Here is a 17,777-nt window from a genome sequence, read left to right on the forward strand (position 1 = left end):
ACCCGTTTACCTCCTGGGTGACCCTGCCCACTGACGACCTAATTAAGTTGATCATTCAGCGGGTTTGGATGGATCCTTATTCTGTAGAAACTGTCACCCGGAGACCTGATAAAGTACTATCCACTCCTGAGGACTATCCGCATTGGGCAAAGGGCTTCGTAGATGATGCCATGGTGGTAGTGGCTGTCACCAGGAAAGTACTAGGCGAGGAAAGTTCTACTGTTCATTCCCCTAACCGAGAGTCCATGGCGATGGACAGATATGGGAAGCGGGTCTTTCTTGGAAAACGTTGCTTCTTATATCAACATCAACAAACATGGGGGAGCCAAGTCGTGCCTGCTATGTCAAGAAGCCCTTCAAGTGTGGCAATGGCCATAACTTCCAACTACTTTTTGATAGCAATGCACATCCTGGGGAGTTCAAACGTGATTGCGGACAAACTGAGCAGGTGTATCCTCCTGCCGCGAGAATGGTCTCTAAACTCCAGAATGGCGAAGAAGATCTTTCTGTTTGCTTCACCCCTGAATAACAAGTGCAGAAGCTACTTTGCTCTAATTCTCTCTCAGAGGGAGTCCCCCAGAGACAGTCTTCTCCTCGATTGGCCCCTGGGCCTCCTTTATGCCTTTCTGCCTTTCCCTCTCATCCCTCCTGTCCTCAAGAAAGCAGCTTGGTTGAGAAGCAAGGTAATCCTCATTACACCTTACTGGCCTCGACAAATATGATTTCCCTTACTTTGGCCTCATCTACTTCGCCGTCCGTGGATTCTGGACCCAGTTCTGGACCGTCTGTTCCATCCTCAGGGACTAGTGCATCCCAGTCTACAGACCCTCAAGCTGACTGCTTGGTTTCTCCAATTCTTTTAGTCACCAGGCATAATGACATCTCATCTCCTGTACAGCACATTTTGTTGGCATCCCATAAACCATCCACCAGCAATCTCTACAGTTGTAAATGGAAGAGATTTTTTATCTTGGCTTCTGATAATGATTTAGATCCTTTTTCAGCGCCAGTAGAAAAAGTTCTAGAGTTTCTAGCTACCGTCTTTGGTAAAGGGTAAAGAAGCTTCTTCTTCCACTGTTAATGTTATCTTAGCAGCTATTTCAAATTTCCATAGCGGTTTCGGTGATCAGTCCTTAATCAACCCACAGGCTTTGTAAGGTTTTTTTAAGGGCACCATTCATCTAAAGCCCCCATGGGACTTGACTGTTGTATTGCAGTCTCTTACATTTCCTCCATTTGAACCTGCAACTACCTGTTACTTAAAATTTCTTTCTTGGAAAACATTGCTTCTTATAGCTGTTACCTCGGCAAACCAAGTTTGCAAATTACAGGCTCTATGTTCTAAAGCCCCTTATCTAGTTTTCCATAAAGACAGAGTGTCACTCAGAACAAACCTGTCCTTTCTTCTTAATGTGGTTTCAGAGACTAATATCAATCAATCTATAGACTTACCTGTATTCTTTCCAAATTTTTCTAATAAAAGCGAATACTGCATCTTCTAGACAAGCACAGGCAGTTACATTTTTACCTGGACAGATCTAGGCATTTTAGACAATCAGTACAATTATTTGTGTCTTTTTTTTTCAAATAACTTTTTATTGAATATTTTCTCACATAAAATACAAGTAGAGAGATAAACAAGATGTAACTGTGGTACAGTTGAATGAATTATTTGTGTCTTTTGCGAGCACAACATTGGGAAAATCTGTTTCTAAGGTTACTCTATCAAGATGGTTAAGGGATTGCATTGCCTTTATTTACATGAAAAAGAATCTAAGACTCCCTGTGCCGGTGAAGGCACATTCTACCAGATCTATGGTGACTTCAGCTGTTTTTCATTCTAAAGGCTCCATGTCAAAAATTTGCGCAGCTGCAACATGGGCTACTTGACATACTTTTATTACTCATTACAAGTTGGATATGGTCTCCAGGGGGCGAGCCTCCTTTGGTTCTATGGTTCTCAGGAATGTTCTTCCATAGGGCCACCCAGGATCTAAGGTAGCTGGGGACTCTGTCCCACAAATCAAGAATAGATGAAGATGGAGAGCATCAGATATAGAAGTTATGACTTACCATAACATGCCATCAGTGTTGTTGATCTTCATCTATTCTTGCGTCCCACCTCACCTGCCCCCTCCTATAAAGTTCTGGTGGAGCAACATGCTGTCCTGGATTTCCTTTTTAGGATATACCTTAGACATTGCTTCTGGCTTGAGCTAGGGTATTTTCTTCTGTAAGCCTGCAAACCTGATCAGAGGCAATGTAGAGAGGGGCGTTGTGGGTAGACTTGTAGCTAGAGAGATTTTTTGGCTAACATGAGCCGGGTAACGGCTAGATCGGTTCCGAGGATCAGAACCATAGACCCACAAGTCAAGAATAGATGAAGGTCGACAACACAGATTGAACATTATAGGTTCATAGGTAGGTACTAGGCTATTGGCCCAAGGGCCTAAGTAAGCCTAGTCAACAAGGTTCCCTGGCTTTCGCCACCCAAGAAAGTTACATTATGGTAAGTCATAACTTCTTTTTTCAGCCTCATCTGTTCCCTTCCAGTGCACAAGAGATTACTTGAATAAATACCTCTCAACTGTACAGATTTTCACAGAATGTCTAGATTTTTGCCAAATATTTTTAGTCCTTTTTTCATAAAATTATTGTTTTCTGGCAAGTTATTAAAGACTGAAGTAAGAAAATAATGACAGGCATTTGAGCTTTAGATTGCCTACCTTTCAGAAAATTCAGGCTAATACAAAACCTGTTATTCCATCAACTTTCTAAGTTTGTAAGAGCAATATTTAAAAATTGTCCCTATTTTTTTGCACGTTCGTCCCCCCATTATTTATGGCTTTATCCAGATTTCTTCCTCTGAGAAGTTGAGAGGTATGCTTAAATGCATTCACATACTTGTAACTTTCTTGGTTAGCTCTTTAAACAGTATACTGGCTGACATTAAACAAATTCAAGTATTGAATTCCTAACTTAACTTCTAATTGCAGCTGCTATAGGACTAGTCTATCATTTAAAATTTAGACTTTTTAGTAATCTTTAGTTTTAGTTTACTTCTTACACTAGATAAGTTGCCTGTTATCGTCCCTTTAAGAATTAATTACTGTATCTCTCAAAGATCTGTTGAAAGGATCACTCTCAAAAAGCTGTGTGGATATCCCATAATTGAATATCTAGAGCTCTTTGAGTTTTTATTTATCTCTGTCAACAATCCACAGCTTTACCAGTGAACGTGACAGATTTCCAGCAGAGCCCCACCCCACATTATACCCCACCATACCATTAGCCTATAAGGTTGCAATGAAAAGAAAAAAACCTGGAAACCTTGCCACTGTGATTATGAAGTATTATACAATAACAACTCCTTACTATTAAAAAACGAGCACACTGACTGGACAGCCCAACCAACGTGCCCATTGCAACTCAAGCATATACAAATAGAATAAAGTCCAGCTGCTGAAGTATAAAACTGTAGAATCAGAAGTACAGTTGATTTTCTATTTCTGCAGTGTCCCTCACAAAATATCTGCAGTAAAGAAAAAAAAGAGGAAGAAGAAAAAAAAAACAGCAACAGAGATTCTCTTTCCGTCCGTTGCTTACCCTGCATTGTACTGGTGTACTGTGCAAGCATGAGAATGTAACTCCTATACGCATGCACAGTACATCAGTAAATAAAGAATGCAGAGAAACACTACAGCACCGTTATACAAAAATATTATTTAAGAACGGTAAGCAATTTCTTTATTAAATAATGCCATGGCATAATAGCAATAATCCACTCTTTTGAGTGGGTATATCAGGATTTACCCACGGTTGGCTTTGTTTGTTCCCCCAGGTTCTCCCTCATGATCAAACCATACCAACATGGTAAATCCTGATATACCTACACACACAGTCATGGATTATTGCTTAAATATTTTGTATATTTTCTTCACTTTACAAATACCCACAGTTGATTTTAAAAAGGAAAACATGGAACTGTACCTAATTTACATGCATTATTCATTTTTGCAGACTCTATATTCTGCTGTAGAACCATTTACAAAACAACTTGCTGACTATTCTCCAGTCACCTGTCCCCAGCAGCTGCTGTCATGCTCTTTTTCTAAACCTGTATATAGTTTACCTCTAATGTTGAGAAGTCTGTGATTTAACATTTCATGTGAGATACCTGTTACTCTGTTACTTTTTTCTAAACTATTCAGCAGTCAGCCAAGTCACTTCCCCCAAGCAGTTGCAGTAACATTGCTTTAAACTGCTGCTTTATAACTTCACTGGAAATGTACGTTATTTAAATAAAAAAAATACCAAACAATAAAGAAGCATATTTCATACCTCCCATTAGCCATATTTTGTGCCTTTTCTTTGTTGTTTTCCCAGTGCATTAGCTTCATTTGTATAATAAACATGTTCTCATTATTTGGAAAAAGTGGAATTTATGCTTCTGAGTTTTCTTGGTTATTTCAAAAAGTCCCTTCTGATTTTAAAGCCCTCAGACACTTTTTTCCCTTAATATTGCATTGATTCATGGCAAGCATTTCATCAGTAGTTGCATTGATTCAGTACTTTCAAACTCTTCTTCTCCTTTTCTTTGGCACCCCCTCCATTTATGGGACACATTTCAGCAATAATTTCACAGAGGGGGATCGGTGCTTTTCAGCTTTACCACTCACTCACTCTATGGGACTGATGCTTTATAGTTCTCCCATTGTATGCGTAACAGTTCTCCTACTAGATAAGTTTATCCCCTTCATCACTGGTATTCAGTCAGCTCCTCAAGTTCCTTCATTACTAGCTGGTTCAAATCCCGGCTTTTCATACTTAATTTTGTGAGTTCCTCAGTTTCCTTCTGTCGATCCAACATTTTTTCTTGAATACTGAAAGGCACTTAACCAGCTCATTTCCTTCCTGGCCATCAACGGTTGTTACTGCTTGAAGCTTGATCCAGACTGCTCCTCTTCAGCTTGCTAATTCTTGCTTTATTGCATGCATTTTTATTTAATTTCCTCTAAGGCATGTTCAGCCTCCATGAAAGCTTTGGTCCCACTGGGGAAGAAGATCTTAAAAATGGCTGGCTGTAATAGTTTAAATCTCACATCTTTTGCTGGTTACTACATGGGATGATTTGCTTCTTACCTGAATGGCAGTAGGAGTGGAGTGGCAATTTTATTAAAGAAGACTATTCCTTTTATGCTTATGGACTCAAGAATGGATGGGGACAGGAGATATCTGATAAGGAAAGGAAAGAGAGAAGGATTTATATGTACTTTTGTACATACTGTGAATTAACTAGCATGGATATTGAACAAAGGCATTTTTAGTTAGGAGGCTTTAATACTGTGAGTCGGGGTTTGGAATAAGATTTTAGCCACAGATTAGGTTAGTTTAAGTAAAGGCATGGGACAAGTTTTGAATAGCCCTGAAGCAATTTTGAAACGGTTTACCTTGTTGTATTCAGTGTTATACTATGAGGAAGCACATTATCCACTTCACCCACAGGAAGTTAACTCTTGGAGTTGCTGAATTTGCCTAGAATTCTGCCACAACAGCCACTGAGATATATAACTGGGCTGGACAGGACATTTTAAAGTTGTTTACTGGCCTGGTCAATTGTATCTTGATTAATAGTGGTTATCCCATCTCCTGGAAGGAAGCTGTAGTTGTGATGCTGCCTAAACCAAGCAAAAACCCTATGCTGGTTTCCTGTTATAGACCAATATCCATTCTAAGTCATGATTGTAAACTCTTCATGGCTTTAATAGCAGAGAAGCTATTTACTCCACTTTTATTATTCACTTATGTCAGAGAGGCTTTGTTCGAGGCAGGACTACCCATGAGAATGGGATTGACAGTTTTTGCAATACAGCTTGCCTCAAATTCACAGATGTTGATGGTGTTGACAAGCATCAATGCAGAAAATGCATTCATTAGAGTCAGTTGGGTCTATGTTTTCTACCATGAATAAAATAGAGCTTCCTTCACAGTTAATAACCTTGGTAGCTGACCTTGTACAAAAACTCAAATGTAAGGGATAGACTTGGTCGGAGATTGTTCCCCACAATTTACTTACAGAGGGGTATCAGGCAGGGGTACCCACTGTGTCCCCTACTGTTTGCCTTGTATATTGAACCTTTGGCTTATCGTTTAAGGAAGTTACTGACCCTGGGACTTGGGGTAGCTGTGTCTGAACTGATATTGTCTCTATACACATACCATTTGCTATTATATTTCACAAAACCAGAAATGGATCTCAGTCTAGCATTTGCCCACCCCTACTCCTTTGGTAACCTACGAAAAAAAGGAATCTGTGGCAGGCAAATACTGAGTCAAATCCACAGCAAAAAGTGTATCCAAAAACCAGTAGAAATTCAGGAACCACAGATTTAGCTTTAATGTTCCTCAGTAAATCACACAGAGCAATGCAATAAGCTTTACAAGCTTTCACAAATGCTCCATCAGATTATTAAAAGACAATTATAAAGTCAGACCTATAAATATTAAATAACCACATGACGCAATATATAATTTAAAACATAATAAAAATCACTTTAATCAACAATTACATAGTGTCTGCTCTTTAAATCAGCTTTATACTAATTTGTCCACTTAACAAACCCTGGTGGTTCATTTGCTCTTATTAATCCACTGGTTCAAGTTTTATATTTCGTTTTTTCTGTTGTACACCATACTTAAAACAGCAAATGTAAAATCCTGTATATGCTTATAAAGGGCATTAATGCTTATACACCCCTTATATCTGACAGATGACTGCTTATACTTTCCTTTAGTTTTTTTGTTGGCTTTCCCACATAAATATAGATATATATATGTATATGTATATATATATATATATATATATATATATAACACACATGCACACACACATGCACACACACTGGATTGTGAATTCTTCCTTTTTTAATGGTGGCTTCTGTTCTAGATCCTTCTAAAAACTCTACCAGTGTTGGTCTTTCATTTATTCCCCCCATTTATTTCTCTTTGCCTATATCAATCTTTGATAGGGAAGGCAATCTCTAACCTGCAGTCCAAATAAATTTTTAGCATCTTCGCATTCTGTCATCTTTCCTTTGTTCCTTTGATAGTTTTCTCCAATAAATTCCAGCCCCCTTCTTGCCTGTTGTCTTTATCCCTAATTGTATACTAGATTGTGAATGTCACAATCAGCATATACCTTCAAATCAATCCTCTTCTCCTTAATCAGATGATAAATTACTTTAGTTATATTTATATACTTGCAAAAGCTACATTTATAACAAGGATACATAACAGTAATGTTACTAATGTTCTTATACTTAAACCTTTTTTGTTCTTATAACATATTTTTTGTTTTCAATTTGATACTGTTTTATAAGTAAATCTAGGTCTATCCAAAATCTAACCCTTTTATGGTGTTAAGGTTTTGTAGTATATGTCAATGTCTTTCTCATCATATCTTCTACTAATCTAGCATGCCTATTACGTGTTAACGTCATCCACAAACCTATTGTCTGTTTTTTATCCTTCTCTATCCCCTCTTTCAGTCATAATTACTGACCTCTGTGCATCTAATATAATTATAACTGTTATCTTGCTTATTAAATTCTTGTACCAACACATCCATCTCTTTTCCAAGTTCATCATCAATCATATTTAAATGTGAACTACTTAACATCTAACCTTTTATGATATTCCTGTATGTAAATGTAGTATGCATAGTTGAACAATGTGAGTACATGTTTTGTTTACTTCCTTCTTGAATACCCTAGTATCTAATTTTCCATCTGGTAACTTTAAAACATTTATATCCAAAAAGTTAGTCTCACCACTACTTGATGTCACCTTAAAAATTCAGTTGTTCCAGTCATATAATTTATAAATAAACTAAGTTCTTGCCATTTGCCACTCCATATCAGAAAGATGTTATCAACAAAACATTTATAAAATTATACCTTAAGCAAAAAATCATTAACAAATGATCATACATATTTATCTTCCCATATGCACATAATTATACTTGCAAAGGTGTTAGCAATGAGTATGCCCATTGCCACACTCTGTTTCTGTAAATAATTAGTATATTGACATAGAAAAGCAACATTCATAAGAATTAATTCCATGTGTACACAGTAGTTATTAATCATATTATTTTCAAGGGTGGTATATCTACTCAGTGTTTGGTGCTTTCACAGTGTAAGTATTGTTTGTTTCTTATTGGCCAAAACTTATAGCAGTGACATAATTTGCCTTGCCAATTCAGAGATCCTCCTGGGGAATACCAGTCCAAGTACTTATTAGTTATATTAGCTTCATAAACTTAATGCAGTTGGATTTCCCTTCATTATTTTTATTTTTGCAGGAATGGCAGAAAATCCTGTGTTTGTCCTTACATAAGTTAATTGCAACTAGCTATATTTTCTGAGTTAAGTTTATACCTACTGAATTGTATTTTAACTTTTTTGTAATTGTTTTTAGCTGAAGCTTTTCTTGTAGAGATTCCATTGCAAATGTGTTTTGGGAGAGAGCTAGATGTTTTACTTCTCCAGCAATCGTTTAAAACTAGAAAGCCAGCATATTAGGCTCCACAAAAGGCCTAAGTAAGGGGAAGCCAGCTTTTTTATTAAATAGCTAGACTAAAGCAGCAACAGGGACAAAAGACTCATCTAGAGCAGCTAGGGGGAACTACCTTTCCAAACAGATGAATCAGAAAGTTTAATATTTCCCTTATCAGCTTTTGAGCCGTGTGTACATGGTTGAGGGAGAAGTTTCCACTCAGGCAACGGCATCAGAGCAGTTGTCACCTTTTGACTTAAGGGTACAGCTTAGAATATTTCTCTCATTCCTCATTGCAGTGACCATGTGACACCCTCCCTACTTTGTCAACAGATTTAACACCTCTTTCAAAAATAGGCAATATTGATTTCCCCCAGAGAGAAGGGTTATTATTTCGTGTTTTCCATGTTTCACAGAAAGTAGTATTTTTCATTCTGTTTTGGAACTGAAGAGTCTTATTTTATCATTTGAAAAAAGTTTAAAATATCAACAGTCAGTTCTTTCCATTTCTGACTTGTGCATGAAAGATGCTTGCCTCTGCACATCCTAATTTATTCTGCTCTCGGAAAATACCAAATGTTTCATGTACAAAGGTAGTACTTTTAGTTGTAGTCCCTGCCGTTTGGGTTCAAGTCTGTGCCTTGTGTTTTCACTACATGTATCACTGTTGTTGCAAGGTAGTGCCTGGGTACATACACCTTTGTCTTTCTTTATCCAGACAGTTGGCTTCAAGGAGCCTCAGCAAGCAATGCTGGGTGTGAGCCGGAAATCATGATATGGCTTTGTTTCATAATCTGTGCATTGAAGTCACTACAGAGAACTCTGTTTCATCTCTCAGTGGCTGTGACTTTTTTGGACCTTACCCTGGAATGCCATTCAAGGTGCAGTGTTTTTCTTTATTTCAGAATAGGTGGAGTGTGTCACCCAGTGTTGCCTTTCTGATATGTCCAGGATGTCAGTTTCAGGTCAACATTTTCTCAGAATATCACCCAGTGTTGCCTTTCTGTTATGTCCAGGAGGTCAAGGTTTCCTCAGAATGCTGACTTTGAAAATAATTGCCATCCTAGCAGCTTCTTTCACCAGATTACTCATGAGGTTCTCCTAGCCAAGAACATCTCAGGGAAATCAAAGCAACAAGGATGTCTCTGATCCCATTTGTCAGAAAGGAGTGAGGATTGGTTTTAGATTTAATGAGATGTGCTTCTTTCCACTTGTACTGACAGTGAATCTGCTGAAGGATTCCTTCTACTGAGGTGCTGAAATCTCAGCTGGTAATTGAGACAGCCCTGATTTTTTGGCTTCCATCGTAAAAGAAATTGCATCTCACTTTGGTGTAATTGAAACCTGGGAGCAAGGCTCTTCAGATCTTTGACCAACATTTCTTGGGCATAGCCCAGATTAGGATGACAACACTATGGTGCAACTTGTTACATCAATGGACAAAAGGGGGAATGAAGTCTAAATGTTTTATTTTAGTGTATCTACTACAAGTTTCTACAGACTTCCATAAAAATTTATTAAACAAAATATTTCCGCTTAGCAGCCATGTAAGGTTATAAAATATGACCCATAAGGTATGTTGGAGTTACTGCTGATTAAACACAACTATGTTTTAAATTTCCTTGCTCTTAAAATCTGTTTAAAGGCTTTGATAACTGCACCTAATATTCTTGTCTTGATATGAGAAAATGGCCTTAATTTTTTTTCTCAGCAGATAGCATCTTTCAGCATGTCCACAGGACCACATCCCAGCAATTTAAACATAAGAGCAATTCTGGCTGTTGAGGATAATTTGCAATATAGATAGTTATATGGACAAGTCATCATTAGTCATTTCCTCACATGAGCATACATTTTTTTTTTGCACACTCTAACCGTAGTGTATTGCTTTCTCTGTTAGTATCCACCCACTGAGCTGAAAATTCTAGGGTTGTTCAGAGGATTTGCATTGCTCCCTTCTGACCGCGCTGGATTCGGTTACCCTTGCTAGAAGCTGTCCTCCAGTCCATCCTATACCTGACCATTTTACTAATTAGAATCCTTTCTTCCCCGCTTCTGGTTGGGAGACTTCTCCTTCTGCAAACATTGAAGAGAGGTAAACAAAGTCGCCTGAAAAAGTTGGTACATCCATCCAAAAATGTGGTCACATAGTTAGCATAACATTTGCATACTGAATAACACACAGCGTGTCCCACTTCCAGTAGAATTGGGGATACTACTAAAAAATGCAAATTAAAAAATGAGAGCAAGAAAAATTATGCAAAAATATAAGCACATTACGAAAGACCGTGTAAAATATTATGACTTAATGAATGATTTTGCAGAAACCTACCTCACAAAGCCCAAAATAGTGTGAGGACAAAGGCCCAAAATCAGGGACACATTTTAAATATTGTTCATATAAACACAGTTGTTAGAATACCTGGTTTGCATTAGCGTGCGTTTCCTCAAGGATATGAAGTCTGAAACCCAAATATTTGTTAATATTTAGTGGCTTTAATCCTCAATGATTTGTCAAAAAACACAAATTGTATGAGGAACAGACCAAAAACACGAAGCAAGAATCTGAGCATTCTGTGACATTTTGAACAGCTGAGAGGTGTGGGGAGTAAATCAAACCTAAAATAGGAACATACTTCCCAAATTAGAACTGCTGTTTGGGTAGTGCAGCCCTGAAAATAGGAGGGTACTTCCAAGATAGGTACAGTTGAAAGGTCTGCAGGAGGGAAAAACTGATGGGACACTGCTCCTTACCATTACGGGTGTTTGTGTTTTGGCATTGCCATTGAGAGCAGGTTAGCTGGAACGCTGTATGAAAACCTAAGCACACCTCCTGTTGAATTAAGGTTCAGGAAATCCATTCCTGTTCACCAAGGTACCTCTAAAGATCTGGAATTGGAGTTAACATTGGATACCCCACTTAATTAACTTTTTTGATCAGTTGCTGATAGTTTGTAGCAATCTGGTGCAACGTCCAATGTGCATTTGCTTTCATTATGTCATTGGCTGTGTATCTTAAATCACTGTCTTTCCAGCAAGCTCTCAGTAAATTGCCATTTTCCAACCAAAGAAGATTGTATGCCATCAAAACCTATCACCAGTCTTATGCTGAGTATTTTGCTTTAAGTGTTTACAACATGTGACACAACAGATATGTTTGCAGTGTACCCTTTAGGCACATATGTTTTTGAAAATCTGTGCCATAAGTAAATCTAAATTCCCATGATTCTGTTATTTGATGTCTTAAACTTTTCAGAGAAGTAAAAAGATTGAACTAAATTGTTCATTTTGACTCTTTAGGAATCCGGACTTAAAGTTAACCAACCAGTATCATTTGCTGTGAGACTTAATGGTGCAAAAGGTGCCGTTGATGCTAAGGTGCACAGCCCTTCTGGAGCCGTGGAGGAATGCCATGTTTCCGAACTGGAGCCAGGTATGATTGACTGTGAAGTAATGACTTTCGACATTTTGTAGCTGTTATATTTACGTTGTTTAAAAAAAAAGTATTATCTTACTGACACATTGTAATTTTCACTGTTTAGATCAGTGCTGAAACTTTTTCTTGCCAGCCACTGATGATAGTCCAATGTGTAAACATACTGGAAATATTCAGTCAGAGTTGTAAATGTACAAATTATACAAGAACCCTGTGATGCAGTTTTGGAATTTTTCCATCTAGGTTTGATAAGCTAGGATGCGTGCTGGGTTGAGGTCATTAGTAGCAAGCCCAAGTTGTAAGTATTCTGTGCCATGGATATAACTTTTCTTCCATTGGGGTCTGGGGAAAAGTGAGACTAGTGGCCAACCTGTTCCATGACAGAGGCTATAGCAGGTAGCCGGACTACATGGAGGAGGTGATCTTAGCCATATTCTCTCCTTAAAGAGGGGGAAAGGTAGTCCCTTGCCACTGCAGTGCAGTGGCTACTCGTGCTGCTGGCAATAATGTCTTTAAATTAGCTTCTGAGAATCTTTCGGAGAGGAAGGGAGTGTTAATCTGAAGACTGGCTTTTTTTTCCTTGGGATGGAACAGTTTATGGAGTACATTGCTGAATTTTCCTAAGTGAGAGACTCTGAGGGAATTTCACAATATTTCCTGGGTTTGGAACACAGAGCATGACTTCTGTCCATGTGATTATGGCATGCTGTTTGCATTATTAATTCTTGTTTCAGGGAGTAAAGCACAAGAGTGTCCCAAATGGAGTACATGATGGGCTCTGCTCATCAGCCAAACTCTTACTCTCCTGGATGCCTTCCTGCAATGCCATTAGATATTCCCAGTTGTGCATGCAAGAAAAGTGGTTCTAAACCTGTAGCATGCCTTTGAGGTAATTATGTACTTACATGAGATGGGGAGGGAGTTGAAATTCAACAGGGACTATAATGGTAACTGCAACCAAGACTGGATAACACTGATGTATAGCAAACCCTAAATCAACTGATAATTTGCTCACACCACTGCCCCACTTGTGAGTATGAGGTGGTAGAGCATTAGAATTAGTTAAATGAAAAAGCTTCAAAAGTAGACAATAGTACTAGTAGTAGGTAGTAGCAGTAGTATTAGTAGTAGGCAGTTGTAATTCTAACAGGGAGTTGTAGTAGCAGGAGTAATAGCAGTCTGCACACATATTTTTAAATGCAGTGCTTCACTATGTTAGTGGCCTTTCTAGACAAGGCTAAAGGCTATGGCTGTACATTCCTAAAGGAAGTTTTTGGTTCTGCCTAATGGCCATGCACTGACCCTTAAAACTGTCCTATGTAGGAGACAAATATAAATCTCAGAGAAAGTTAATTAATAAATGATCTGAAAAGTACCATCAGGTATGCCAAGCAGGACAATATATGACAAGGGTGTACATCTGCTGAAAAGACAAACGAGCCCCTTAATTTAGAAGAGTTTAGATGTTTATGTAATGTAAAGTTAATGAAAAGTTCAAGACATATTATATAAAATTAATGGTTCAGATAATTTATATAGTACTCCTTTCTTTAGAAAAGCTGATATTTCCTTTAAATTAGGATTCTTCCTGTAGCTTCTTACGTAAAAGAACAATGCATTCCTTGCTGTGGCAAATTTTAAACAGCTGCGATGACAGTAACTATAATTTGACACACTCTCACACACACACACACACACACACACACACACACACACACACACACACACACACACACACACACACACACACACACGGGCATATGCAGGATTAGCTGTTAAATTTACATTTACAGCAGATGAAGTCCAGCTAAAAAATATCTGTTGTTGTGTAGCTCCCAGTAGTGAAATGTGAATTGTTAAGTGAGTTTCACTCTTTTGTCTGATCTGTTGTCTTCCCTTTGAATTCAGGTGTCAGTGTCCATAGCATTAAAGCTACTGTGTTAGCTGGCAGGAGCCAAATATTCCTTGCCAGTGTTTGAAAACAGTGTGGTTTGCAGAATTTTCCTCTTGGAGCCCTGTGTGTCTCAGTACTTGCTGGAGATTAAGCAGTGTTAAGACTTGGTTATTAACAGGTGTGTGACACCTACTGCATGCTGAGTAATGAAGAATGTCATGTTGGCTGCAGCACCTTGATGAGAAGTTATTTCATAGACGCCAAAGTAAATGGAAGGGATTTAAGTGTATGACTGACCTGTTCTTAATTACCCACGGTAGTGGTGCTGCGGTAGCGTTGTCGCCTCACAGCAAGACGTTGTCACGTTCGATTCTCAGCTAGAGCGTCTTCTGTGTGGGGGCATGCGTGAGTGACCGTGCCTTCGTTGAAGGTTGTGCGTCAGGGCTGGTAACTCGGCACTTAAAAATCAACCACCAATCATTAGCGGACCAGAGTTCTGCTGTGGCGACCCCTAATCGGGATAAGCCGAAAGACCCAACAACTGACCTGTTCTTAATTCACAGTAGTAGTAGCAGCAGCAGTACCAAGGTAGTCCTTTGGTGTTGAAAGATGGAACCCTAACTGGCCCAGAAAGCCCAGGTTCATTTATTACTCAGATAATGGAGGAACCAGCCAGGTAAAGAAATGAAAAGGCCATGCATGTCCTCCTCTTCTGAGAGGGGAACATTGAGGTGAATGCCTTGGGCCACATTATTGGTCCCCCCATAGACCTTACTTGGCATGCAAGGGGCATGTTAGAGCATATAGCAAAAATTCCTTGATGTCTCTTGCCGTGGTGTAAACACATGGGCAAGTATTCTAGTGAGCAGCCAGATGGTCAAGATTGAAAACATAGTAATCTGAAAAGACATGTAAAACAAGATCTTGATTTTAAATAACCATGAATAAAAATGCACCAACAACTGAGATTAACACATACGACAAAATCAGAAATGTAAAAAATAAAAAGTGCTGGGTCCGAAATGAGGCCAGTTTGTGATTCCTTTATTAATAAGATAGGTAAGTGCTTTCACAAGATTTATACTCGCTTCATCATACCATATAATACATTAAAAAAGAACACAGACTTTTAAAACTTAGTCATCCAATCAAAAAAAATTTCAATATCAGGTCTCCTCTTAAAGGAGCTGATAAAATATCACCCTTTAACAGAAACAAAAATTAAAAACATGTATCATCTAGATAGTCATTCTCAAAGAATGTCAAACGTGTATATATGTGTGTGTGTGTGTGTGTATATATATATATATATATATATATATATATATATATATATATATATATATATACACATATATATATAAAACACTGAATAAATAAAAACATACAGATAAATACATGTTCAGAAATAACCTGTGTACCTAACTTTGCAAAAATACATGCTCAAAACACATATAAAAACACATGCATCTGCCAATAAATTGTAAAGTAATCTGATTTTATGTGCATATAAGAACTAATACCAAAAAATACATATATATATATATATATATATATATATATTTATACATATATATATATATACCCTTAAAATTACTTAAAAAGAGGTGTTGCTTTTAATAAAGGTTTCAACAACACTCACTTGTTTAAACCCATCTCACCATCTGCCCTTAACATAACAATCCACTTCACTTCATTAACTTCCGTATGGTTACATAAGTCTCTCTTTCGCTCGCTGATTTGTATTTGTTCAATAACTATGAAATTAAATTAGTGTTCAATAGTGTTTCGAATAACATGTTTCGCCAAAGCTTTATTGTTATTCTGAATAGTTATGTTATATAGAGATCGTATAAGGGAACACGTATATAACTTAAAAACAATCAGCAAGCAAGACCTATTTTTAAGTAATTTGATGGGTGTATATGGGCATTTTTGGTATTAGTTTATATATGCGCATAAAATCAGATTACTTTACTATTTATTGGCAGATGCATGTGTTTTTATATTTGTTTTGAGCATGCATTTTTACAAAGTTAGGTACACAAGTTATTTCTGAACGTGTATTTATATGTTTTTATTTATTCAGTGTTACAGATATATATATACACACACACACACACATACACACACACACAGGAGGCGTAATATTGAATTATTTTTTTTTGATTGGATGACTACGTTTTAAAAGTCCGTGTTCTTTTTTAATGTATTATATGGTATGATGAAGCGAGTATAAATCTCACTAACCATAAACTGGCCTTGTTTCGGACCCAGAACTATTTATTTTTTTAAGATCTTGATTTTGTTGCGACTCCATTTCGGTTTGGTTTCTCTGTGCTTCCCCTTTTAAATTGCATGGGTAACAAATTAAGCTATAATTAATCCTAAAAATGTATTCCAGTAGATAGGAGGAACACCAGATGTTGATGATGACAGATCTTAAATAAGATTGTAACAAGATACACTAGATTCAGATCTTTTTGCCATGAGCCTGTCATTGTTCTCCAGCATGTTTTAGCATATGATGGAAATTCCACAAAATGTTGTCATACAGTGCATAAATTGTCTCTTCTCCTGGCTAGATTGCCACAGTGCTCTTGGTTATCATTTGGTTTGCTGTTTTAGCATTAGTCTGTGTGTACATTATATGCCTGTAAGTATGATGCTGGAAATGTCCAGTATTTTCATAGCCTCACTGACCTGTGAGGAAATAGTTTGTTGAGTTAATACTGGTAAACATTACAGCATCTCATTTATAATGGATATCTTTGTAGTTAGATGAAAATTCATCTATATGAAGTTATCTGAAAATCTGCTTTAAAATTGTGCATATTAAAATATTTGCTTTAATACTTATTTTTGCTAATTGTCTGCTTTCTAGACAAATATGCCATTCGTTTCATCCCACATGAATTTGGTGTCCATACAATAGATGTGAAGTTTAATGGAAGTCATATTCCTGGCAGCCCCTTTAAAGTTCGAGTTGGTGAACCAGGACAGGCAGGAGATCCTAGCCTTGTTGCAGCATATGGAACAGGCCTTGAAAGAGGCACAACAGGTAAAGAAAAATTATCTCTGTGACACTGATGATTTTGTTGGATAATTTTTGTTAAGTTCATTAACTTGGGGAATAAATACATTTTCTTTTAACTCACAAATTCCTTATATGTTGGATAATTTTGCCAGCAGGTGGTTGTGACACACAGTGCAATGTCTTCCGACAGGTATTATGTCACTTTACATTCGGAGTGATCAGAGTTTTGATGCTAAGCACGTTTGTGAACAAAGGGCTAAGATGATGTATATGCAAAACATAAAATGTATAGCTTTGACTAGGTATGGCGTGCTTACAGAAGAACGAGTCATAAAAATAGTGTCATTTCTTGATACAGCAGCTGCTGCTGCTGGTAAGACACCTGAAGATGTACCTGACTTTACATGGGGATATTGGTGTATTATGACCTATTGGAAAATAATGACAAAAAGAAAAACGTTGCCTACTGTTACATTTCTTATTTGACTGTATGGAGAATATGCAAGAAAGTAAGTACTAGATGCTAAAACAATGTGTGGTACAAGTCTGTGGTAGGTTGGGATGCTAGTGAAGGAAGTAATACAAGTTAAAAAGCTAGTGCTGGAGCTCAGGACCATGTTTTCACAGCCAAAGGTAGATTAAGTAGCAGGTCCTGGGTGGATGCACTAAAGCAGTGAGGGTCTTGAAGGAGGGAGAGGAGACAGGAGGGCACTGTAAACATGGAACTGTAGAATGCGGTAGTGAGAAGATGAGGGACATCCAGGAGAGACCAAGCTCAGATCAGTTTCTTGGCAAGAGGAGGCAGATTCAGACATACAAGAGCAGACCCCACAGTCAATGGAAGGAAGAGTTGA

At 37.7% G+C, this 17,777-nt stretch overlaps 1 protein-coding gene across 2 annotated transcripts in view; it reads left to right on the forward strand.

The window, feature by feature from the left end:
• The window catches only part of FLNB (filamin B), a 4,683,119-nt gene that overhangs the window by 4,506,453 nt on the left and 158,889 nt on the right, over positions 1–17,777 (forward strand). For both annotated transcript variants that reach the window (XM_044078788.1, XM_044078789.1), the window contains 2 exons: positions 11,857–11,989; positions 16,771–16,947. In XM_044078788.1, the coding sequence (XP_043934723.1) occupies positions 11,857–11,989; positions 16,771–16,947 (310 nt within the window). The remainder of the gene's footprint in view (positions 1–11,856; positions 11,990–16,770; positions 16,948–17,777) is intronic.

This window comes from Protopterus annectens, chromosome 7.part1 (assembly GCF_019279795.1).
Source record: "Protopterus annectens isolate FY-2018-M chromosome 7.part1, PAN1.0, whole genome shotgun sequence".
In the NCBI taxonomy this organism is placed as follows: Eukaryota; Metazoa; Chordata; order Ceratodontiformes; family Protopteridae; genus Protopterus; species Protopterus annectens.